Source organism: Episyrphus balteatus, chromosome 3 (assembly GCF_945859705.1).
Source record: "Episyrphus balteatus chromosome 3, idEpiBalt1.1, whole genome shotgun sequence".
NCBI classification, from domain to species: Eukaryota; Metazoa; Arthropoda; class Insecta; order Diptera; family Syrphidae; genus Episyrphus; species Episyrphus balteatus.
The window spans coordinates 35379795-35405184 of record NC_079136.1 but is presented as its reverse complement, the minus strand read 5'-3'; the positions used below and the strand labels follow the sequence as shown (position 1 = coordinate 35405184).

The window sequence follows — 25390 nt, the reverse complement described above, 5'->3', positions numbered from 1 at the left end:
AGCTCAGATTTCACACGCAATGCATAACTTATACTTTCTTGTATGTATTGGTGTATCAAGGGCATCTAAGATCCCAACGACTCACAAAATATCGGAACAAAAAAAAAAGGGCGAAAAAAAAATTCGAAAAAAATCATCACATGATTTGCTTTGAAATTTTTTTTTTATTTTTTGTATCACAGGTAAAGAAACGATTACTGGCTACTTCGATTTAAAATATTTAAAGAAACCTAAAAATATTTTTCGTACATTTTTAGAGCAATAAATGTAAAAGATATTTAAAGTGCGCCATCTCACCCGCCGCGCCATATCACCCGCTTTTACCCTACCCGAAATTTTAGATATTTTTTTCAGTTTTTAGCTTAAAAACATTTAGCCCAATTTCGGATCTTTAATTTTGGATGATAAATTTCAATTGGTGTCAAAAAATGCGCTCGCAGAACCAACGTAGGAATGGAGGTGCAACGTTGCGAAATAGTTAAACCATTAAATTAAAAAAAAAAAAAAAAAATGTTACGCATACGCCCTAGTGATTGTTTAAGTTAACTATTTGAAAATTACTGATGAGATAATAAAAGCAAATTTTACTAATTTTCTATTAACCTTTCGGTTTTTACATTTTCAAATAAATTCGCAGGCAAAACATGTAGGTATACAAAAAATAAGTTTCTGCGTTTACGGAAGGTCCTGAGTCCAAATCTTTAATATTTGAATAAAATAAAGTTTAGTTATTTTTTTTCCAAGTGCAAATGCATTAAAAATCAGTTTAAAAATCTTGAAACAAATAAAAATAAAAAAAACAATCCAAGAATATTTAAAAGTCTTTTAACAAAAACAACTCCACTCCAAAAGTGGATAGGTATTTCATAAAAGATTATCATCCATAAATTTTTACTACGCATCTTTGAGCTCATTAGTCACAGAGAGCAAAAGCAAGAGGGGATTTAAGGAACTTCTACAAAAACATCCTGATAGACAGAATTTAAAATTCTAAATCATAAATTTTTAACGATTATATCCATCTCCTCCGGGACGGGCCACCCGTCGACAAGCACCCAACTCACGATGAAAATGATGAAACTCCACTTTATTGCTTTGCGAACTGTTTTTTATATCCTATCGTATAATACCTCTCTCGCAACAGAATTATTATTACAATGTCCATCATTGCTTTTGTAAGAAGATGAAGATGTACTCTGGAATCCATCAAGGATATCCCATCTCATTCATTCAGATTTTAACAATCACTCCTCAAATTACCATCCATGGATCAGAGACACACGGACACATGGACAAGGACTCAGTTTCGAGTTGTAAAAATCCAACATATTTTTCTCTGTGACATTTAAAACAATGTGATTAAGGATTTTTATCCTCTCGACAGTTTTTTTACAATGGCAGACAAATAAAATAAAAAAAAAGAAAATTGACAATACACAGAATAAAAAAAAAAAACGGATATTTATTACACTTACCAGAACCGGATGTAAATCAACCCCATACATGTCGTGCCATTTTACTTTGTCGAGGTAGTTGATTTCAGCCGTTGCCGGTGACATGCCCTTTAATTGTTGATGTAATTCGCTAACACGTGTTTCCAGTTCGCCGGTTTGATTTGGCAGCAACCGGAATTCGGAGACATATCCTTTGGAATGGCGGCGTGGATCATAATCGCCCAATTCAGCTGTTGTACAGATTCAGTTTCAGAAGAGAATCAGAGAAAAACAAAAGAGACAAAAAAAAATACAGTTAGTGTAAAATTGTTTAATTGATGTTCATTATTTTATGGAATGATGATGGCACAGAGAGACAGAGAGAAATAAACCCACAACCAAAACCTACCTACCCATTTTAATGTTGGTAGATGTATAGAGCAGAGCAGAGCTTTCTGTGAATTGGGGTAAATGGTTTTCCGGATGCGGATGAATAATTTGCTTAATGAAGTTTAAAACGACTGTCGATTTATTAAATTTATGATAATTATATAGAATGCGTTTAATACCATTTGGTAATTAATTTGGAATTATAAATTTTTGGGCAAAAAGGTTTTATGTGGCGTGCTGTTGTGACGCTGGTAGCTGGCTGGCTTCTCTGCCATTTTACCACTATATACCTATGGAGAGTCAATTTTATTGTTGCGGTGGTTGGTTGGAAAAATAATAGGTACATTTATTTGAACACTCAAAAGTTTAAACGTAAATTTTTTATCTATGGCAGACTTCAATTTAATGATGGAACAGAGTGAGCATAGCAATCATTTTGATAACAAAAATTCAAGCTTCATCAAACTATGATTGACTATGAGAGCATGCGGTTTGTTGATTGGGGCATGGTTTTATTTGAAAAAATATAAAAAAAATATTATTATTTTTATGCTGTGATATTTTAATATTTGCCATTAAAAAAAATCATAAAAAAAGATTTTCAGACAGCAGAGCAACCTTTAACAACTTGCTAAAAAAAATTTTCGATTTAAAGAATAGAACAAAAATTATTTAGTAGTTAGAAATTTTAACTAAGCGCTTAAAAAAAGTTGCAGTGCAATATAGAGTCTTAAAATTAAAATGGGTACCTACGTGAAATAAATTCGATTGAAAACCCTAAGCTTCTTAGAGAGCATTTGAGAGTTCATATTATATTAAATTCAGCTGATATTAGCTTAAAATTAAAAGACAATAATGAGAAAGATTAAATTTTAACTGAACAGGAAAAATACGATATTACGAGTTTCTCGAAAACGGCTCTAACGATTTTGATTAAACTTTGTATACGTAATATTTAAAGCAGTGGCAATAAAACTGCATTTTTATTTTTCTCAAAAAAGTCAAATAACAAAAAAAAATTTTCATTTAACAAAATTTTGCCCTAAATGTCGGCTCTTCCCCAATATCAATTTTTTTTTAAATTTAGATCCAGCTTTTAAAATCTACAAGTAGATTAACATAAAAGTGCTTTGAACTGCAAGAGCAAGTACGTGCGACCCCAGTCGTGCATTTTATTTTTCTTTGATTCAGAAAAATGTTTTATTGGAGTAGCTTTTTTTAATGTACAATAAAAAAATAATGCGTTTTTTTTTCGCTCTTCGCGTTTTTTCTTTCAAAGTCTTCCAAAATATTAAAAAATTGAAATTTGAAAAAACCTTCCTAGAGTTTTCTGCGAAACCGACACGAAGTTATGAATACCAGAGTTGTGCGCGACAGTTATGAAATGTGGTTTTTGGTTTTTGTAAATCCAAAAACTATGTCTTTTAATATGCTTTGAAAACAAAAAGTAAAAAAAAAAAATTTCTAACTAATTTTTTTCAAAATTTTATGTGATTACTAATTTAGTTTTAATTAAAGAGAATTTGTTTTTAAACAAAAACAGACAACTGGATCCAAAAATGTCTTTTTCGACAAAATAACAGAAACTAAAACTACTTTTTTAAAAAAAGACATATGTATATTTTTTTTTTATTTATGAATTTCTCGTAAACGACAAAGCAAATTTTAACCAAAATTTGTATACAGAAACTTTAAAACAATCGTTATAGAAAATTTTTCAAAAATCACATTTTTGGATTTAAAAAAATATTTCAGAATTTTTTTTTTTTTTTTTGAAAAATCGATTTTTTCAAAACGTGTTGATGAATTTTATCTAAATTATGCGTTGAATAATATTTTCTTAAAAATGCCATACTAACTTTTTTTTTTGAATAATGTTAGAGCATTTTTAGGTAGGTACATAATATTAAAGTATTAAAACTATTTTAATAGTTTTAATACTATTTATGAAATTACTTAAAAATATTAAAATATGAAAATATTAAATTTTCTATAATTTTTTTCAGTAAAAGGCTTTTAAGAGTTACTTTTACTATTAGAGCAAGTACGTGCGACCCAGTCGTGCATTTTATTTTCTTCGAGACACCTGAGAATAGTTGCTGTATTCTTTTCATAAATATTAAACATAATTTCATGCTCTACTTTCTAAAAATTTCTTTTTTTTTTTTACAAAATAGAAATATTTTAATTTTTTAACCAAAAAGTTTTATTAGCAGCAATAAATTGTATTTTATCCTTTTTTTTTAAATAAAATGACCTCAAAGTAAAGACACGAAACCAATGCCCTATAGAGCAAGTAAAAAATTATAATGTATAAAATATACTGACAAATGATTAAAGTTCTCTTCGATAAAAAATTAAAATGTACCTTAACACAAAAAAAATCTTAAGACACTTAAAAACAAAATTCAAAAATTTGATTTTTCTTTTGAAAAATCCAAAAAAGTTTTTTTTTTTCAAAATTTTACAAAATTCTTAAATAGCCACAGCTCAAACACTTTTGTATACAAATTTTTGTGGAAATCAGTTTAGTCATTTAGGAGAAATTCAGAAATCAAGAAAACGTTTTGAAAACAAAACTTCCCCGTTTTGTTTAATGATTTATTTTACATATGTACGATATATTGCACTCTAATTGCAAACAAACATCTAAGTATTTTTGTCTCTAAATAAACTTGATTTTTGTGATTCATCCAAAAAGGGCACTATGGTGTATGTGCAACTTGTTTTTTATTGAAAAATATTTAAGTTTTTTTTTGTAATCCCCGAATTGGAGTGAAAATTATGTTTCGAAAAAAAAAATCTTATCAAGTTTGAATACAAAAAAAAAAAAAACAAAGAGAAAAATTTGATTTGGAATAACATAGGTACTAATGTCAAAAATTAACCCAAAACAGTTACATACATCACTCCAAAATTTTTCAAAAATCTTCTTGCTCTAATTATTAAAATCTGCTCCAGCAAACTCTTTTTTGAAATAAGTAAACCAGATTCGAGTGTAGATATTACCTTGATGGTTTTCACATTTTTAGCCCTCTAAATCCTTAAATGGTTTTTAATTCATATTAAATTCATGAGCTAGCTTTAATTAAATTTCAAAAAAAAGCTCAATTGTTCATTTTGCTAACACAACACTGTGGCATCAACCAAGCCCTCCCTATATTTACTTTACGAACGAATCTTTTTGCTAAACTGTTTAAATTTTTAAAACAACAATTTAACTCAACACGTCCTATTAAACTCGCACATAGAGAAAAGTTTCCATTTTTTATTTTTTTGTTTTGTTTTATTTTCCAGCCACTTGTTTAATCATAATAAATTAATTTCTGCTTGGACTAGTAACCAAGTACTGTGCTACTTGAGAGTTCCATAACTGCCCCATATATATAAGAATTAATTGAATAATGCCTACTGGCTTGCCTGCCTGAACTGAACTCAAAATGAGGACATGGGAAATAAAATAAAAAAAAAAAATAAAAAAAAATGGGAATTTCCACAGAAACAAAGAAACAATTTCTTTCATTCATATCGTATACCTACCAGGAATAATACATAAAAATAACAAACGACAATCTCCTCTCCTCTATAAGGCAATTCAATCTGAATGAAATGGGTCATCGAGGCGATGGAGCACCTTTTAGCTCCTTGAAATGTACTTCAGCTCTATAGCAATGAGGAGAGGTCCTTTATCTAAAGCTTTATTATTTTTTTATTTGGACCTAATTCTAAAAGAAGAGTCTCTATGAATAAACTAATTATCCAACATCCTTAAACCGTTAATCCCTTCCTGTTTCAAAAAGCCGCGCTTTTTCACCCTCTGCCGCCGCTCATATTTACAGAAAAAGCAATTGAAAAATACTTACATTGGACAACAAATGCTCCAAGCTCGGCAGCCAACTCAAACGATACTGGCAACCTGCCCTGAAGGACATCCTGTTTCACTTGCAGGAATATCTGGTACCTGAAAATTATATATATATATAAATGTTTTTGTATTAAAACAAACAAACCAAACAATACAAACAAACATTTAAATCTACACACACACATACAGAAAGTTGTTGTTTTGATTGTGAGTTGTTGGGACATGCAAACAATTTGGTTCTCCCTGTTCCGAAGCTGATTGCTCCCCGCATGGTTCCCCAACGTCCCCCATTTATTACCCATTTTTGATTCGTAGCTGGTATTGGAGGATTCGTGCGTGTCCATGATTGCAATTTCAATTAGGGTTGAATATTTGTATTCACTTGGAGAGTGGTACGTCAATATTTGCCTGATGGCATCATCGACACAAAGGTATCCAAGCAGGATACCGAATGATACATCATCACTCGTATAGAAGCTATATTGAGTTGATGGGGAGCCTATATCGAGAGTCAAACCAGAACCAGCAGCACATCCTGCCAATAACAATACTTTGTACCACAGAACGAGTATCATATATTTTCGGATTCGATTGTTTGACTTTGTTGCCGGTTAGAGAGTTGTAGTAGATTTATATAAATATTATAAAGGTACAAAATCATTTGTTTCTCTAGTTTAGCTGGTCTACGGAATACACGGTGGATAAATTTGTGGATTTGTGAAAAGAGGTAACTAGCCGATTTTAAAACGAACAATTACCAAAAGTTTTTGGTTGGGAAATTTGGCGGATAATAATATTTGATAGATTAATTGCAAACTCTGACAGAAAATTTTGTTTTCCTAAGTTCAGCAGTTTTAGAGGAGGCCAAATGGACGACCAGACGCATAGTTGGTATGGGATTTGATAAAAAGGAAAATTGAGTTTACATTTTAGTCTAGCCAAAATATGTATATTTTTGCAAACCAAATTGAGTTTGGCTGTATAAATAGAGACACAAACTTAGTTAAGAATTCGAAAAGTATTATCATTTTTTTGCTGGCCCAACAACAATACCTACAGAAAATGATTTTACACAAAATGCGAAATTTGAATAATTTTGTTTTGTTCACATCTGCTGGTTGGTTAGTAAGAAACTATGAAATTAACAACTGATGCCGAAGGGACTCTAAATTTAATAGGATTTATACAAGTTACGGTGGTATATCAAGCGGTTTTACGAATAGTTTCAAATTAGTCAATAACGACATTTATTTTTGCTGATACAATAAACAATAATGAGGATTAACCCAGCATGTCACAGAACATATTCATGCCTATTACCGAAGACGCAGATGCACTGCGGCGGGAGTGAGAGTCACTTTCACAAGATTTCGTATTACCGAAGCCGCCGCCGCGCCGCACAGTGGTGCCATTCTTCGTTTTTGGCGTCAAAATTCATTTACACGGCCATTTCTGGACGAAAAGTCATGAAATTTGGTACACTGAATGATAATAGTATGGAGAATACAAAAAGGCTGCCAACTTTTTTTTATTCAAAATGGCGGCTCCAAAATGGCGGAAAGAATGAGCTTTAAAATAGAATTTTCATTTTCAAAACAGTATATAAGATAGAAATTGGGCTAAATTCATGTCAAAAAGGTGTTAGATTTAAGATTTATGATTCATAGATTCATATTCTTTACAAAAAAATCAAAAAATTTGAAAACAAAGTCCAAAAAATGCCAATTTAGTAAAACACACTTTAAGACCTCTAAATGCGCTATTTCATGTATTTTTTTTTTCACTTATCACAGTTTTGAGATTTCTTCTATTTATGTTTCATAAGAAAATTGAAAATATTGGGGTTATATGGTTGCCAATTATGTTTTTAAGTAAATAAAGAAAACATGATATAATGAAAAGTTACAATGTTCAATAAAACTGAGAATTTATTTTTTCCGTAAACCAAAATATACTTTTCTAATAGATTTTAACGTTCTAAATTCAAATCTGAAGTCGAAAAAAATCTATGACATCACGTTTTTGAGATATAAGCAAATCAAAATTAATTTGTATCTACGAAACGTACTCTATAATCTATAACTCTGATAGAGTACGTCAAAATACTCTTTTTTTTTTTACTTAACGCTGAGTGTACCACCACATAAACATAAGCATTTTAACGTTTACAAATTGGTGGATAACTTTCATATTTCTAAAGATAGAATTGGTTGAAAAAAAGAACGAGGCTTAAAATATTCGACCTTATAATTTTTAAATTTGAACAATTGTAATTTAGAGAGTACAAAACACTATAATTTTTGTCGTTGTTTTAGTACGACCTATTTGTTTTGTGTTTGTTTCTTAGTCAAACTTAAAATTAATTTTTTTATGTACTGTAAGAAGCAAAAAAAAAAATACATTTTCAAGACTTGAAATAAATGGTACTCTTCTTTTTACAAATGTACTTTTTTTTTCTCTCTGAAATCAAATATACACTGAACCAAATCCTTACGTAAATACAACGAAAAAATTCGTTCAGCCGATGAAAAATTAAATTGGCTCATCGAAATGGCTTTCATACGTTAATGAAGAACTTTATCAATTAACGAAAACTTTCGTATTTTAATAAAATTTTTCATAAAAATTTTGGTCGAGAATTAATGAATTTATACATCACTTTACGAAATTTTTTCATCAATTAAGGTAAAATTTAATTAAAACTTTGGTAAGCTAACGAAGTTTTTCGTAAATTTTATGAATGTTTTAATTAAATTACGAAAAAATATTCGTTAGCTAACGAAACTTTCCGTCGTTTTAATTATTTTTGTAGTAGATTATTCTTACATTCTTTTCGTAGAATTACGAATTTTTTCGTGAACCTACGAATTTTTTCATTCATTTTTCTTCTTATATTTAATTGGACTTGTTAAATCATTGATTTAATATAGCTTTTTATAGCCTTTAGCCCTAACAAAAAATTGGCGTTTGTCCCGGTGGAACTCACTTGGACTCATCAGTTGACTGACTTATCGTGAGACACCTTGGTCCTTGTCAATACGCAAATATTGTTAATATTCAGCTCAACTTACATAGATTTTTAAACAAAAACCTAATGTGAACTATATCCAGCAAGATTAAGTTTTTCATCATTAAAACAGAAATGCACCCAAGTCTACGTTTTTTTTTTTTTTTGTAAGGCACCGATTTTTTCGTTAACTGATGTATTTTTTCATAAGCCGATGAAGAATTTTCATAAGACAAATATTATTTTTCATAAACTTATGAAGATTTTCCTTAGTTAATGTTGAATTTCATAAGTTACGGCCAAATTCACTAGTTTAAAAAATACATCTCGATGTAAAGAAATGGAAAAATCAAAAATAAATCCAAATCTATAATATTCACTATCACACAGAGAAAAAAATAGTCATTTTTAACTATTTTTTTTAACTATTTTCATAGTTAAAATCGGGATTACTATTTTAGATTTAGATTTATTTTTGACATTTGACAATTTTACAACCAGATGTATTTTTTAAACTAGTGAATAATATGGCCGTTAATGAATTTGTTCGTTACTTAATTAAAACTTTGATAAAGTAAGCTAAAAATTCTTATTTTTATTCTTTAAAATGAGTATGAAATTTTTCGTTAAGTGATGAATCTTTTCATTAAATTGGATTTTTTGGCACTAGATAGGGAGAAAAAGTGTATGAAACGTTTTCATTAATTGATGAAGGTTTTCATATTACGAAAAATTACATATTTTCGTTGAGCCAACGAAAGTTTCGTTGGGCCAACGCAAATGTAGTGTATGAAAGGATTTTCGTAATTTTACGAAATTTATTATTTTCAGTGTACTCTATTCCTTGTTAAAAAAGTTGGCAACCATAGACGAGACCTCACTTCTAATCAATAAAGATTAGCATATTGAAGATATTGAAAAAAGAATAGTAAAGCGTAATAAATAACAATAAATATTTCCCGAGTTAGCTTGAAGGAAATTTTATATACACTTGTACATAAGGCGTTTTCAATAAAGCGTGTACTCAGAATCAATACCACCAATCTCCAAGATACCCGTTAAAAGAAAGCTTCACGATCTCACAAGGGATTACATACTTACCGGTATCGCAAGAACTATAGGAAAAATAGTCCACAGTGGTCCAAAGCATAGACTTCCATTACTACATATTAAGAAAGTAATAGTAGGAAATATGAATTACCAACCGAATCAGCAACTAAAAAAGATGCAACTACAACTGAGAGTACAAATATTTTTCCGCCTTTTGACAATAGAGTGCTCCACCAAATTTGGGTTTTGAGATTATCAGATTTAAGATGTTATATTATAAGTCGTACTGGAAACTTTGTAGCAGTATGTAGGTACATTGTAGGACTATTTGAACTATTACTTTTAAAAATTAACGAATTGATAACATTTCTGAGCTTTTTGCATTTTTAATCAATTTTAAAAATAATTTAGAGGTATGAGTAGTTAACAGGCGACTCTAAGGAGGTTTTTATAAACATGAAATTCAGCTTAGTTAAAGTACGACACAGAAAGTAAGACAAAAAATTCTTAAATATTGCAAGGGCAGCAAGAAATTTTAATGCTCTATTAAAAACATAAAAAAATTGTCTAAATCTTCTATACAAACCCTCATTTTTAACCATATTACAAAGGTTTGCTATTCTGAAAAAGCAAATTTCTTTGCAGCTTAATTTTCTGCAAACTCCAGTGTTTGACTTTGTCTAGCAGTGACAGAAAAAAAAAATTTCTTTTGTACTCACTGTGTTGAAAAACATAGCAACATTGGCTAAACTATTTCGTTAGATTTTCTATCTGTCTTGCTCTTCTAGCATATTTCCGAGAAGATGGAAAACTGCTTTGGTTCAGCCTTACCCAAAAATATGATTCGTCATTCCCCTTAAACCATCGATCATTTGCACTACTCCCCATACTTCCGTTTATGAAAAATTACATTTTGAGGAAAGACAGGTTTCGTTAATAGCAGTTTTCTGCTTATTAAATTGGTTAAATGTTTCTTTTCTAATAAAAAACCAACTGGAAATAAATTTTAACCAAACAAAATATTCTCCACCAGATTGCACCAATTTAGTGTGCTTTCCTGCAAAACAAATATTTGAAGTGTGAGTCTAATTGTTTGTTATCCTTCGGTAAAAAATTAACCCTTTCAATTTTCATACTTTTGATTTGTTGATATGAACAACCGTGCGAAGAAATTCAAAATATTTTTTTCTTTTTTCTTAAAAAAATTGAAAAAAAAACATAATACTTAATTGCTTTCGTTGAATAACAGTTGAACCAAAACTAATGTTCTGTGTTTAAGCCCAAACTCAAGCATACTAAGAACTCAATAGCTGCTGCCAAATAAAATCTGAAACTAATTTCCAAACAAACAATTTTCATAACACTGCCCATTTGTACGTATAATCCCCTCCATTAACATAACAGAACCAAAATTTTTGTTAAACCCCAACAACAACAATACAACAACAAAAAATAAAGTATAAAAACTTTCATAAATACAAATCAATAAATTGAAAATAATTGTGTTCATCATTCATACCTGGTTATTTCTTCCAGTAATTTACAAGGATCGGCTGCATAAAATTTCACCCCAAAATACAAATCAAAAGGATCCGACTTTGGTTTCAATTGCCGTGAAATTCTTGATGCTGGATCTAACCAATGCTATATAATTGAAAAAAAAGAGAAAAAATAAGAAAAGCCAAAATGTGATATCATAGTAAAGAAATAGAAAAAAATAAATAAATAAACATAAAAAACATTTTAATAAGGAATCAAAATAATAAAAAAACAACAACATATCTCGGAAGAACAGAATAGAACCACACACAGAAAACAGAATTCTCCTCAAAATTGTTCTGACAAAAGGAAAAAACCATTGCCCCTGAGGGATTTTGTGTTTTCTTTTTTTTTCTGTTAGGACGATGGAAATTTTATCCTTAAGAAATAGTCTGAGAAGTAGCTTTTTATTTATTAAATTGATTTTGCTTTTTTATAGGCAATAGTACCAAAAACCAAAATTGTAAAGTAGGTAATTTGAAATTAATTTTTATAATTTCTTTTTTTTTTATTTTGAACATATCTAATTTTTTGTAAATTAAGTTTAATAAAAAAAAATGTATCTAGAAAATTTCTAAAATATTTTCTTCTTTTATTTTATATTTTCGTAATTTTTTTTTATTCATTTCGAATATTAAGACCTTTCTATTGAAAAAAAAAAAAATTTCAAAATAGCAAACCTACTTTCCAGACTATATAATCTGCCAGAATTTTATCTATTTCTGGTTCATAAACATTGACTATTATTATAAGGCAAAACATTTTCTCTATTCTAAGGGTAAAAGCTTAACTTGCCGTTTGGTTTTCTTCATCGATATATCGAATACCGAAATAAGTTGTTTCGATTAAATTAAGTCTGGCATAAACAACATCTAAAAGAGCTTGTCCTGGCAGATCGTCCTGAAAATACAAAAAAAAAAAAAAAGAATGGCATTAGAGACATAAAAAAAAATATTATAAAAATATGTAAATAGTTTATTTTTAGCAATAATTATAATTAAGGATAATGTAGAGGGTGGATAAGACATTTTCTTTTTTTTTTGTCGCATTTAAGTTTCGACTGTATTCCACTTAATTTTTATCATAAAAACAAATTGACATTTTCGGGAGATAAATACTGCTTTTGGTTGATGTGCCATTTTATATGGCATAACATATGGTTTTTTTTGTGAAGAAAAAATATTGAACTTGTTTTTTTTTTACTATTTAAAAGGAACAAAAATAACGGTAGGTTCTTATGATATGATATCATATCATATAAAATTTTGGATATTTGTAAAAAATTAAGATTTTTTTTTGAAAAATTAAATTGTCAAAAATCGGAAATTGAACCTACCATTGAAGTTTTGATTTTAAATTTTGATCAATAATTTTATGGCCTAAAATATTTAATAAAGATATCAAATTTCATACTTGTTTTGTTTTGTAGAAAGAAAGACCATGTCTTTGTCTATGTTTCAAAAAGTTACAAAAAGTTTTTAACAGTTAAAATATTAAATTGATCATTAAATTATAAATATAACTAGCTGACCCGGCGGACTTCGTTCCGCCATTTCTTGTATTTATTTCTAATTTTTGACTCTGTAATTAGTTAATTTTCAAATGAAAAAGAGGATAAAAAATTGAAAAGTTCATAAAATGAGTTTAAAAATATTCACTTTTAAACTTTTAGCAAAAGTGGCCTATGCAAAATACTTATGCATGCGCATGATTAAAACCTATATTTCCTAAAAGTTTGAGACTTTTTGCAGACTTTTAAAAATTCCAAAAAAATAAAAGACTACTCAAAAATGTCCCTAAAATTTAGTTGTTTTTCAAAAATTTGTATTTCAAAATACAGGGCGTATGAAAAAAATCCGTATTACACCTCTAATTTTATTTTAATATCTTTCTAATGGTGTAACTCAAATGTCTGTGCATAATTTTGCGTACCTGTAAGTAGTCTTTTGTCGAAGGGGTATAACTGCAAAAAAACCTTCATAACTTGGTTTTGAAATTTTTAACTATACAATAAATTTGTCTATCATTTAAAAAAAATTCAACTCTTTACGAGTTACCGTTTAGAAAATAGCCTCTTTTTTCAGTTTCGTGTTACCCCTATTTAATCTATAAAATCTTAATTTTTTTTTTGCCTTAAACCTTCTCCTCTTATGCCCCTTTGATTTAAAAAAAAATTAAGAAATTAAGTCAGCCGGTGTGGCCGGTTAGCGAACGTACACAAAACCAAACTTTAATAGGTATAATATACTGGTATATATACTGGTATATATAATAGATATCTTAAACGAAGTATTTAATTTCTGGTAAAATAGACATTTACATATTTCAAAAAACTATTAAATCGTTATTATCGTATAATTCTTATATGAAAAATTAATTTTTCTTTCAAAAGAAATTTTCTATCGACCCATTACAAACAATTTTTCAAACAGAAAAAAAATTAAACATTTCTTAAAAATCTAAAAAGGTGTTTTTTTTTAATTATAAATAACTTAAATTTTTTGTAACCTAATTTTACTATTTTATATTGTTTTTCGAGAAACATTTAAACTTTAATGTTGAATACTTGTTTTTGCTTTCATGCCAGTAAACTACAGACCTTCAGAAACGGAAATCATTTCAAAAGGGGTAAAAAGGGTTAGAATAAGTTGTGGCTACTAGTTGAAATAATTTATAAAGTTAATATTTTATATATTTTAGCATAAAACTTATCTTACAAGTGTTTTTTTTCTTTTAGGCCCAATTTATTCACAATCCTTTGAACTAAAAGTCGCCATTTAAAAGGGTAAAAAAAGTTGTGTGTAATTTGACAGTTTTCTTATTTTTAATGAAGATTTAAAATATAATGATGAGTGAATAAATTGGGATTTAGTGTAATTTAGGCTCAAAAATTTAAATTTTCCAAAAAAGTTGTCAAAATACTTACCTATTAGTTATTATTCTTATGATTTTTATTTTCAATTTCATTTTGGAATAGAAATTTTAAGGTGGCAATATCAAATTAAAAACGCTTTAATTCTGAAAGTTATTCAAGTTATAGTTCTAAAGTGACCTCATACTCTTGGCTCTGGAAGTATAATTCTATTGAAATTACATTTTGAACAAAAACAAAAAAAAAAAAAAATAGAAAGAAAGACAAATCTTTTTTATCAGAAAGCGTCCACCAAAAATTAAAGTCTTGTTATTTTATCACAATTGCTTTAGAGACACACACTTCACACAATGTTCCAAAATTCAAAAGTGACATAGCTATAATTCATACTAAGTCTGTTCACTGACGCTGTGCTGGACTGTTCTAGGCAGAAAAGTACAGCTTTTTGCTGTTCATTGAGATTTTTTCTGTGCTGAACTGTTCTAGTTTCCTGTTCATTGACAAAACTAGAACAGTTTAGAACAGGATTTTCTGTTCTTGCTTTTGAGTCAGATCAGGTTAGAACAGATGCGTGAGAAGTGTCAAAAGCAAAGCTGTCATTTTTTATTTTTGTTTTGATTTAATTGTGCGAATATTTCTCGGGTGCTCGTGGTTTTTCTAACTAAAAACAATTTTTCATTATATTTTCCGCAGTAAAAACTCAAAAAATAAATAAAACTAACGAGAACCGATAAGCAAAAAATTCATATAATTTACAATTTGTTTTTGTTTTTTTTTTTTTATTTTGACAACTGACGTTTAAATGACTGTTCTAACTTGATCTGACGTTTCTCACGAAACTGTGCTGTCCTGTCCTGTTCTGATCTAGAAAAAACCTCGCTGAACATACTTACTGAAAATCATCTTAATCCACCACTCTGCATAAAAATTTGCTGACGTCATAACATTGTTTGTTTGGTTTTTTTTAAAGTCATTTTTGTTTTGAGATAAAAACCTCATCATCTTAGGTATGCAAACTGTATTCATATCATTATGGTGGCAGGTATTTTTTATTTAAATTTGTTTATTTTGATTGAAATATCTTATGTCAACTTAAGTTACTCTTCCATTCTTAATTTCTTTTTTTTTAATCCGGTTTCTTTCTGCATTGTGTTTCGTCTAAATCTAAATATAAATTCCCTACTTGATATTCTAAGGGGTTGATTATGAATTCATAAAACTATACAAAAAATAATAAATCCATTTTCAAAGTCTTTATTAATATAATAGAAATAAAAATCCAATATGTAGGTAAGGTATTACAAATCCGTGTTGCATTTTTTGTTTCACTGATTTTATCAGCCTGAAACATTTTTCAAAAACCTGAAACTTTCAAGAACCTAAAAGTTTCGCAAGCAGGTTCATAAAACCCAGAAAATTCCTTTAAAAAAATACCTTTTTTTGTTTGTACCTACATAATGAATGAGAACTTAAGTCGACTAAAGCGATACAAATACATTCATATTCTATCGTTTATACAATACAAACAAAACAAGTTTATGTTACTAATCCACCAGTGATGTGTCGTAGTACTAGATGACTACTATTTGTTACTCACTCTGTTTATAACTAAAGAAAATAACTCTTACATAAAGATAAAACAAAATAAAAAATATATTGAAGCAAATACGTAAGAGTAGAATTATGATTCCTCGACATCTAGATCATAATAGTACGAAATAAAGAGAAGAAGAAATTTATATACATAAGTTTTCTTAAGCAAATAAGGTTTCGTTAGAAGCGTCTTGTTCGTTCGCCTCTAGAAGCGAAATCCATAAACATTAAAACAATACAATGCCTTTGTAAATCTTATTTAAGATGAGAATATTTTCTTGATTTTGGAGCAATCGGGTCTTAGTTTTTGAACTTTTTTTATTTCTTGAAGAAATTAAAAAGCTAATAAGCTTAAAAGATATTAAGCGTTAAGCTAATTGTATTTAATAAAATGTTATTAATACATAACATAATACAGTATTGTATTTTATTGATTTTCGGGTAGGTACTTAAACTACAGCTCTGCTTTTATATCTGCTTAAGTCGACATAATATATTTTTTATATTGTGTTCACTGACTAATACATACACAACACACAGTCACAACCACTAGAGATAGAGAAATAAATTTAATGCAGTATAACTTTGTACGTTCACAAAAGAAGACAACGCACGTTACCTCAATTTTTATTGAGAGAAAAAAAAATTAAACTTTGGTTGTTTGTTATTCGTGAAAATAAACTGTTGCAATTGATAAAAGTGATAGCTATTGTGATTTATTTAAAAAAATAAAATATGAACGAAAATATAATGATTCCAATAAAACATGAAGAAGAATTATTATTCCTTGAAATGGAAGACAAACCAAATATTGAACAAAGACAGGAACAGTCTTTAATTGCTGAAGAAGAAACGAAAAAACCAACAAGACAAAAAATCTGCAAACAACTTGAACATTGCCGAAAAAAATGCCAAGAACGAATAAAATTCGCAGATCAAAAAGAACTCTTCGATTTGTATTGGAAGTTGGGAAATCGTAAACTTAAAATTGCTTATTTAAACAAATTAATAGATGTAGTGCCGAAGAAATCAGCTCGTGTGAAGGATAGTTCTTCTTCCAGTAGTCGTAATCGGGCTAAAGTAAATGAATACTATTTGGAAATAAAAGGGAAAAGAATAAATGTTTGTAAGAAATGTTTTATGTACACATTTGATGTAACCGAACAAACTATTAATACAGTTTCAAAGCGAAAACCTTTATCCGATGGTGGATTGGTTAAAATCAGATCTGTAGATGACAAAATAGCCAATGACAACAAAATTCACCAGCACATAAATAGTTTTCAGAAATACCTTCATAGTGATCTAACAATTGAGACGATGCATCAACTTTATAAGGAATCAAATCCAGATCATAAAATTTCATTAAAAAAGTATAAAGAAATATTTTCAAAGACGGGAATTAAATTTGTGCCGAAATCTATGACAGATAATTACTGTAAAAGATGTAAGAATCCGATGATGGATACTGATTTGGCGCTAGAACTGGAAGAAACTGGAATAAAAGAAGAAGAGAGTGAGACAGACGATGAAGAACTGGGTCAATATGTAAAAGTTGAAATTAAAGAAGAATTACCGGTGAAGACATAACTTAATGATGACTTGGATACAAGTTAAAAACAAAATTTAAGGCAACGTTTTTTAAGAACTATTTTTACTTTCTTTATTTTTTTTTGTTACATTAAAATGTTATTTGAGTTATAATTTGTATTTTTGTTGAATAATACACATATGAACTTTAAAAATAGTTTTGGTGTTGTTTTCTTGATTAAAATGTAAGTAAGTTATGGCTAAGTTTATAATGTCGTTCTTAACTTCATTGTTGACAACTACCTATAATGTTTTTGAATGTTTTTGAGCTTTTGACCTACTTCATTCAGAATACAGTTTTTTGTTTCCACTTAAAAGACGTTGTTCTATTAGATGTCCGTTTTGATCTCTAAGAAAAGATTTTAGGTAACCTACCCAACTAACAATTTTACTTCCACAAGGGTCTAACGAAGCTGTTTCGATTTTAGAAATATTGCTTATATACGACCATAGAGAAGCCCATCTGGCCCACCCGAGAAGCTTGATAGGCCTTAGAAGAGTCATATGCAAGTTGATTGGAGAGACTCATAACATGTCTTTAATGCCTTATAGAAACAACCAACATTTGAAATTTGAAAATGTGTATTATTGTTGCAGGCTTTTATTTTTATTTAGAAGCTCTGAGTAGACTTGTCGAAGCATCGTGAAAGTCTAAACGAGGTACCTATATCCCAAATAGAATAAAGAAAAAAAATATTTATTTTTCATTTTATTTTTTTTTTTGTGTACTTATTAACATTTTATTTTTTCATTTTCTTCTTTGTTTTCGATCCAGACAAGTTTTGCTTCTCAAATTAAATTTCCAAACACAATTATATTGAGAAAAAAACTTCTCATTTACTTGAAGCATTTTGCTGGATTTGAACCTCGTACATCCTGATTGATAGTCCGGTACCTTACCCATCGAGCTACTCAGGTATATAATAAAAGAGTTTCAAATTTGGACTAGTTGAAACCAGAGCTTCCTAAGGGCTTCGATTTAACTTCCTGATGAGTTGCACTATCTTAAAGAATATGGTGACCATTTGTGTTTTTTTTTTTTTTCAAAGTTATTATTTTTGGTTATTTTCTGTTTTTTTTTTATCTTGTAAAAAATTATTTAATAAAGACTAAATAATATTATATACTGATTGTCAAACCATGTCATTATTGAGAAGATGAAAGAGAATAACTTGTTACTCAAGAACAATTTTTTCTGGAATATCTGAAAAATTCGGTTTTTTTAAACTTTAGAGGTTTCACCCGGACGACGTCATACCCCATTTTTCCGAAGCAGAAAAAAAATCTTTAATTTTTTTGGGCTTTTGGCTTTTTCTTAAAAATTAGAGAATTAACTTTGTTTTGAATTTAGATAAAAAATTTAAAATGTCCATCACTATTTTATAATTAAATAAGTGGAGAAGTTTAAAATCTTGTTTTCCTTTCTTCTCCACTTACTTGAATATGAACTCCGAATTGGTCAGTAAACCATTTTTAATATCACTATTTTAAACCAATTACCGATATGAAAAGATTTTCTTTTTCATTTATTTCTTTATAACAATGAATAAAAAAAACCAAAAATGGTCACCATAATGGCACTTATCCAAATATTTCTTATTCTCATGAGTTTGCCTGACAGTTTAAAAAATGTAGCTTGTACTCACTTTCACAGGGCTTCTAGAAATAAAATTAGGGAGCCTAACTTCGCTTAGGCAAACTTATAAAATTAAATGTTTTTTACAATGTTTTTTTTTTTTTAAATGAATATCACGACTCATTATTGACATAATTTTGGTAATAAAGAACTATAATAATAAATGCATTTAAGGCAATTGTATAAGTTGTAGGTACTTCTACCATACTAAAAAACATACCTAAGTTATTTTTGAGTCTAATAATTTTCGAATTGGATAAAAAAAATACATAGCATTCATAAAGATTTTGTAAGCAGTTCTAATACAATTTCTTTTGCAAAGCCATTTAAAAGAAGTCAGTTATTGGCTTTTATTTCTTGTGCTTCTACAATGGAATTTCATGTGGCCATATTGAAATTTAAACCAAATGTTTTCATTAATGCTTGTAGAAATTTTTAAATTCCACTTGCGCTAGGTTTCTAGGAAGCGGTAAACGAAAGTTAAGCCTCGGAAGTTTGAATTTTCGATTCACAAACTAAATACAAGCCCTGTAGAGATAATAGCTGCAAGAAATTAAAGATCCTAACCTTGTGGAAGTAAAATTGTTAGTTGGGTAATCTATTTTCTAGCAAAAAAAATTTTAGAAACCTTACCTCCTGTAATACCTACAAGACTTATCTATGTTTTAAAAGTTAAAGAATAAAAGACAAAATATTTAAAATTTTAGTTTTAGTGTTTTTTTTTTTCAAATTGCAACTTTTAATGCCATTAAAATGTGCTGCCACTAATTTTTGTAAAAGCTGTGTATCACCTACATAATTCGTTTTTTTTTGTGCAGATTTGTTAAAAAAAATAAAAAAAAATAAAGGGGTTGTGTGAAAAGCCGGTTTACGGACGATGGTTTTACGTAATAACGTAGTCAGAAAACTTGTGTGCTTTTGTTTAAAATGAGTCAATTGAAGCGTTTACTTTTTTCAAGCAATCATAATTTACAAGAAAAACCTAAAAAATGCCTTTTTTATTTTCTCATTATATTATTTTTTTTTATTTTAAAAGCTTACAAAAAAAAATTATGAAATTTAAAAGCTAAGTATTTCTTCTTAAGAATAAAATCATTTTTAAATTTTTACAATGCGCAAAAAGTATAAAAATAGTTTATTGAAAACAATCATTTTCATAAAAAAAAAACCAAAAAAAAAACATGAAGTTTTATCTTCTCACGTCATTAATTCCATTTTTTCCCTAACAACCTACATATAAAAAATTTTATACCATCTGAAAGCTTATTGTCTTAGCCCAAAATATATGCATCGTTCAGGTCTATGAGACATCTACAAAAATAGCTACAATTTTTTGAACTCGATCAAATTTCATTAAAAAAAGCAAAAAAAACATTTATTTTTATGTTCTCAGGCTATGGAATCAATTTTTTTGTTTGACAACCTATAAAAAATATAAACCATGTGAAAGCTTATTATTTCAACTTTCATATGACAAATCAATCAATGATACAAGGTTTGCCGTCAGGTTTTTGAGATATCGTCGGTGAAACCAGAAAAGTGTGTACCTCAATTTTAGCAAATTTTATAGGAGAGCAAAAAAACAACATCGTTTTGAAGGCATTTGTATGAGTTTTCTATTTCTAATTTTGTAATAAAATAAAAACTATAAAATTTAAGGGGATTTCCAGTTTGAAGAACGGTAGATATCAGGTTTGGCAGATGGCATTCAAATCTAATTTTCAGAAAATTCGGAGTTACACACTTTTCTGGTTTCACCGACGATATCTCAAAACCTTGACGTGATAAAGCAAAATTAACTTCGGATTCGGGTTCAGCGACCAAAAAACTATATGAAAAACATAGTCGCAACTCCAGGTCCGAACTTTTTTTTGTGTGGCTAAATTTTTACCATTAAAATATAAAATTTTTTTACCAATAAACATGAACCAAAATATATTACGAAGAAGTGAAAAATAAAAATTAGTGACCAAAAAAATGAAAAAAAAAACAAAATGTTTTTTTATTTACAAATTAATAACAATATTTTTTGTATTAAATTATAATTAAATTTTAGGTTCATGCAATGGACAATGACAAATTTTGACGGATTTCCAATTTATTTTCTTTTTGCGGTATATTGTTGCCAACTATGTTACAAAAGTAAAGATACAAAATATGAAAAAAAAAAAATAAAAAAAATCAATTTAAAAAAAAAAAATGATTTGGTATTTAATTTTTTAACATTATACTTTTCTAATAAATTTTCATATTAGTTATTCGAATCCCAAGTCAAAAAATAAATTTTTACGTTTCGAAAAAAAAAACTCATCGTGTAGTTGTTAGATCTCAAAAAAGTGATGTCATATATTTTTTTGACATTCTTTTAGCATTTCAAGTTTTTTATTTTTCCACGTTTTTTTCAGTATCTATTAACTTTAAACATATCAACACTTAAATGCGAAAAGTGAAATGTTTATTAAATAAATGGAGAATGGCATGGTAATAAAATGGCCTAAAAGTATGTATTACTAATTTTGGCAATTTCGAACTTTGTTTTCAGAAAACTCTCCATTTCGAAGTCACTATAACAGAAACAGGTTTATCAAAACTATTAACTATTAACTGAATTGAATTTCGTAACAGTTGACAAAATTAATAACAGATCCCAGGTAATTTTAAAAATATATATTCAAGTGTGGAAGCACAAGAATTCGGACTTTTTGAAGCGATTTGTATGTAATGCATCATAATTTTTTGTATTCAAGAGTAAAAATATTCATACATAAATTTCAATTTCATATATGAAACATTAAAATTCTCAAAATAAACAAATATAGAATCTTATATTAATATCATTTTCATAATATGTATTACCATATTTTTCTTGAGGGTCCAACCGAACATAAGGCAAAAAGTATGAAGGAAAATATTCTATTAAACTTTTTCATAAATGATTGCTATAGGAAGTAACTTTTCTCATTTATGCCATCAAAGCAAAATACATAACTTTTGAATAAAAAAACTCCAACAATAACATATAAGTTGTCCTGTTCCACTCTCCCTTTTAAAAGTACAAACATATTCATTGAATTGGAAGACTTCTGGGTTGAAATTGAAAAATCAAAAATTGATTAAATTTTTGTTGCCAGAAACATAAACAGTTCTTAAATAGAAATATGACTCTCTTTTCGCCATGAACTTCAAGATTTCAAGTAGAATTCGTCGTAACTGAAAATCTATCAACTCACAACGGAGGTTCAACTTTTTTTTTCTAATTATTTGAAAAAAAAAAAAAAAATGAAGAAAAAGGAAAAAAGAACAAACTTTTTTAAAACAACTTCTTTCTGTCAAATTGAACCTTTTTTTACTTGGTTTTCTTACCATCAACCATGGCCATGGTTCGTTTAGCTAAATGCCAACTCTTTCAAAATGCTTCTTATTGACCAAACGTCTATATTTTTGTCGGCAAAAACAATTTAAAGATGTTTGAATACCACTTCCTTTTTCTACTACCATCATCATCATCCATCCTCGTCGTCCTCGTATAGTCGTTCGTCATCATCATCATCTGGGGAGTTCATTTGCCTGCAGGGTAAATGAGGGTTTTCTTTGCTTTTTTGCTCTTCTGATGTGGTAAAGTCTGCTATACACTCGACTCGTAGGTAGGTATAAGATGACGAAAAAAAAAGGACGTTTATTTTTCAATCCGGTAGTCGAAAGGTATATAAAATATAAGTCAACAAGTCGTACTAGGAAGAGAGAACACTAATTCATTTTTGAAATGAGAAACGAAATTTCTATGAAAGTCTCATTCCATTTATGGGATTTTTTTTTAAATATTATATAGCTATTTCTCTGGTATCGTATCTGTGGCTTTGAATCTTTGATTGCGTCGTCATAGTCGGTGAAATGAATAATATTTTTTTTATAGAGAATGTTTGTTCGACTAGAAGAAAACAAAAGGTCAATGCAAACTGAAAGTCAAGGTGTGGGTGAGTTTTTTTTTTTGCATTGGAGACAAATAGTACAGAAGGTTGTGGTGCATTCAGAGTTGAAAAAAAAAAAAAAAAACAAATAAACCATGAATTGGCATTGAAGTTAAGACTTGTGACAAATTGCATTCATTTTAAAGCAAAAATTCACAGGATTTTCCTCTGTGATTTTTAAATGAAAAATCACTTGAATTTAAATTATATAAAAGATTTACATTGGTAATCCCAAAGTTTTATATACCTTTGACTGATTTATTTTTTTAAGTGTGAGTGAAAAGAATATTATAAAAATGCTCCTTTCGTACTTGCCCACAAAAATAAGAACCAATCCGATGCATATGTATATAGACTATAGAGAGAGTCAGTATCATTTAAAAAAAATGTCAATAACGTTAATTTTGGTGTAAATTCGGTAAAGATTCTATAAATGGAAAAATGAAAATTTCAGAAGCTGTTTACAAAAGTCTTACTGATTTTTTTTTATGAAACTCTAATATTCCCATTCTCTTACATTCTCAAAAAAGCGTTCCCGGAATCTATTACCTATATATATTAAAGTTTGGTTTTGTGTACGTTCGCTAACTGGCCACACCGACTGACTTATTTTCTTAATTTTTTTTTTTTAATCAAAGAGGCATAAGAGGAGAAGGTTTAAGGCAAAAAAAAATTTAAGATTTTATAGGGTAAATAGCAAGGGCGTATACAGGTTTACTTCTTGGGGGGGGTCACGCTGAAATTTTTTTTTACAAAAGTATAGACTTGAAAATGTGCTACTTAAATTACAAATATTTAAATTTGTTCGTTTCGCATTTTGAACCGAACAGTATCGGAGAATTACTAAACAAAGAAAGGTATTTGATTCGTTTTGCTTTAGTTTAGCCTTAGCCTTGAGCCCAATTGCTCAGACCATCCTGTTCTAAAAATTAAACTGTATAGGTACTTCGATTTTCCGCTAGCCCAAAATCATTTTTAAAAATACATACTATGAATTTTATATTAAATAAATGTGGTAACTTTTTAGTTGAAAGTCTTCCTAAGGCAAACGAATCACAAAGTTAAAAAAATTGCATTTCGAAAAAAAATATTTTTTTAAATCTTATGCAAATTTTATTAGACTAGGGCGATAACATTTTTTATAATATATTAAAATTCAATGCAGTTTGCATAACACCCAACTACGACCGACCCATGTTTAGGATAATTTCCGATTTAAAAAAAACTATCTTTGGCGTAAAACATAATGCTAGTTTAAAGGTACCTATAGAAATTTTGGTAATTTTAAACGGTAATATTATTTTGAACAAAATGCTTTATATTACCTACTTATTAGGAATTTTACAAAATATGGGTCTGATTTCGTCAGCCTTCGGGTTACAAAATAACACACATTCAGTTATATTTATAGATTTTCTTAAATTGGTTCTTAAAGGTTAATTTTAATATTCTAAGCTTGCTGGAAATATGTATTTAATTAGCTGTAGACAAGGTTACTTAAATTCTTACTAATAATTAGTTTAGCATTGATGATTGACAAATCGATAGTTGTTTCAAAAGATAAAGTAAAAAATACTATTATATTTTATAAGCAAACAAAATTCACAAATTCTTGGCTTTTTAGATAACACCCCAACTAACAATTTAGCTTTCATTAGGTTCGATTTTTTAAATTCGGCAAGGTATAGCTAATAAAAAGTTTATTTAAAGTTTAATTATGCAGTTCAACCATTTGGAAGTAAAAAAAGACCTCTTTAAAGCCTTTTCATAGAGTTCTGAACAACACTTGTATATTTAAATTACAAATGGTCTTCTTAAGAACAGCTTAAAGATACTTACAAAAAGACCTGTTTGTTTAAGCATCATTAAGACCTGTTTAAAGAGGTTCACCAAATACACAACCCATTTTATCAACGCCTTGTTAATAAAGCTATTTGCTGTTGTAAGTAAACGTTTAATAGAAATGTTTGCTTGTTTAATTTGTGACATTTCCAATTTGTGAGTAAACATAAATGGTGTCCAATTGAATTTTACTTTAATATTTTTTGTTAGTGAATTAAATCTCTTTTTAGCACTTTTAATTGGTTTTGTGGCTATCATGAAATGATAAAATTGTAATTAGCAAAATATTAATCGCTTTCGCTGATATTTGCAGTCGGATAGCTCCATCACCAAACTCAACTTAAGAAGAAAGTCGGATATTTAATGAATTACATACATATGTATATGAACAATAACAGTGGAAAATCTGAATAAAAAAAAGTTATAAATAATAAACCTACCCAATTTTATTTTTATTGAACAAAAATGCAAACAAAAATGAAAACAAATATATATTTTCAGCTTATTTGACAAAATAATTTTGCAAAGTATTAGCTATCTCAATTTTGGAGAATATAGTAAAAGACAAATGACAAAATCAATATATTCACAATTTTCCACTTCTC

At 28.5% G+C, this 25390-nt stretch overlaps 1 protein-coding gene across 7 annotated transcripts in view; it reads right to left on the bottom strand.

The window, feature by feature from the left end:
* Positions 1–25390, bottom strand: part of LOC129916605 (band 4.1-like protein 4) — a 282511-nt gene that overhangs the window by 52355 nt on the left and 204766 nt on the right. For all 7 annotated transcript variants that reach the window (XM_055996640.1, XM_055996641.1, XM_055996638.1 and 4 more), the window contains 4 exons: positions 12080–12184; positions 11265–11389; positions 5687–5784; positions 1476–1684 (listed from right to left, as the gene is read on the bottom strand). In XM_055996640.1, the coding sequence (XP_055852615.1) occupies positions 1476–1684; positions 5687–5784; positions 11265–11389; positions 12080–12184 (537 nt within the window). The remainder of the gene's footprint in view (positions 1–1475; positions 1685–5686; positions 5785–11264; positions 11390–12079; positions 12185–25390) is intronic.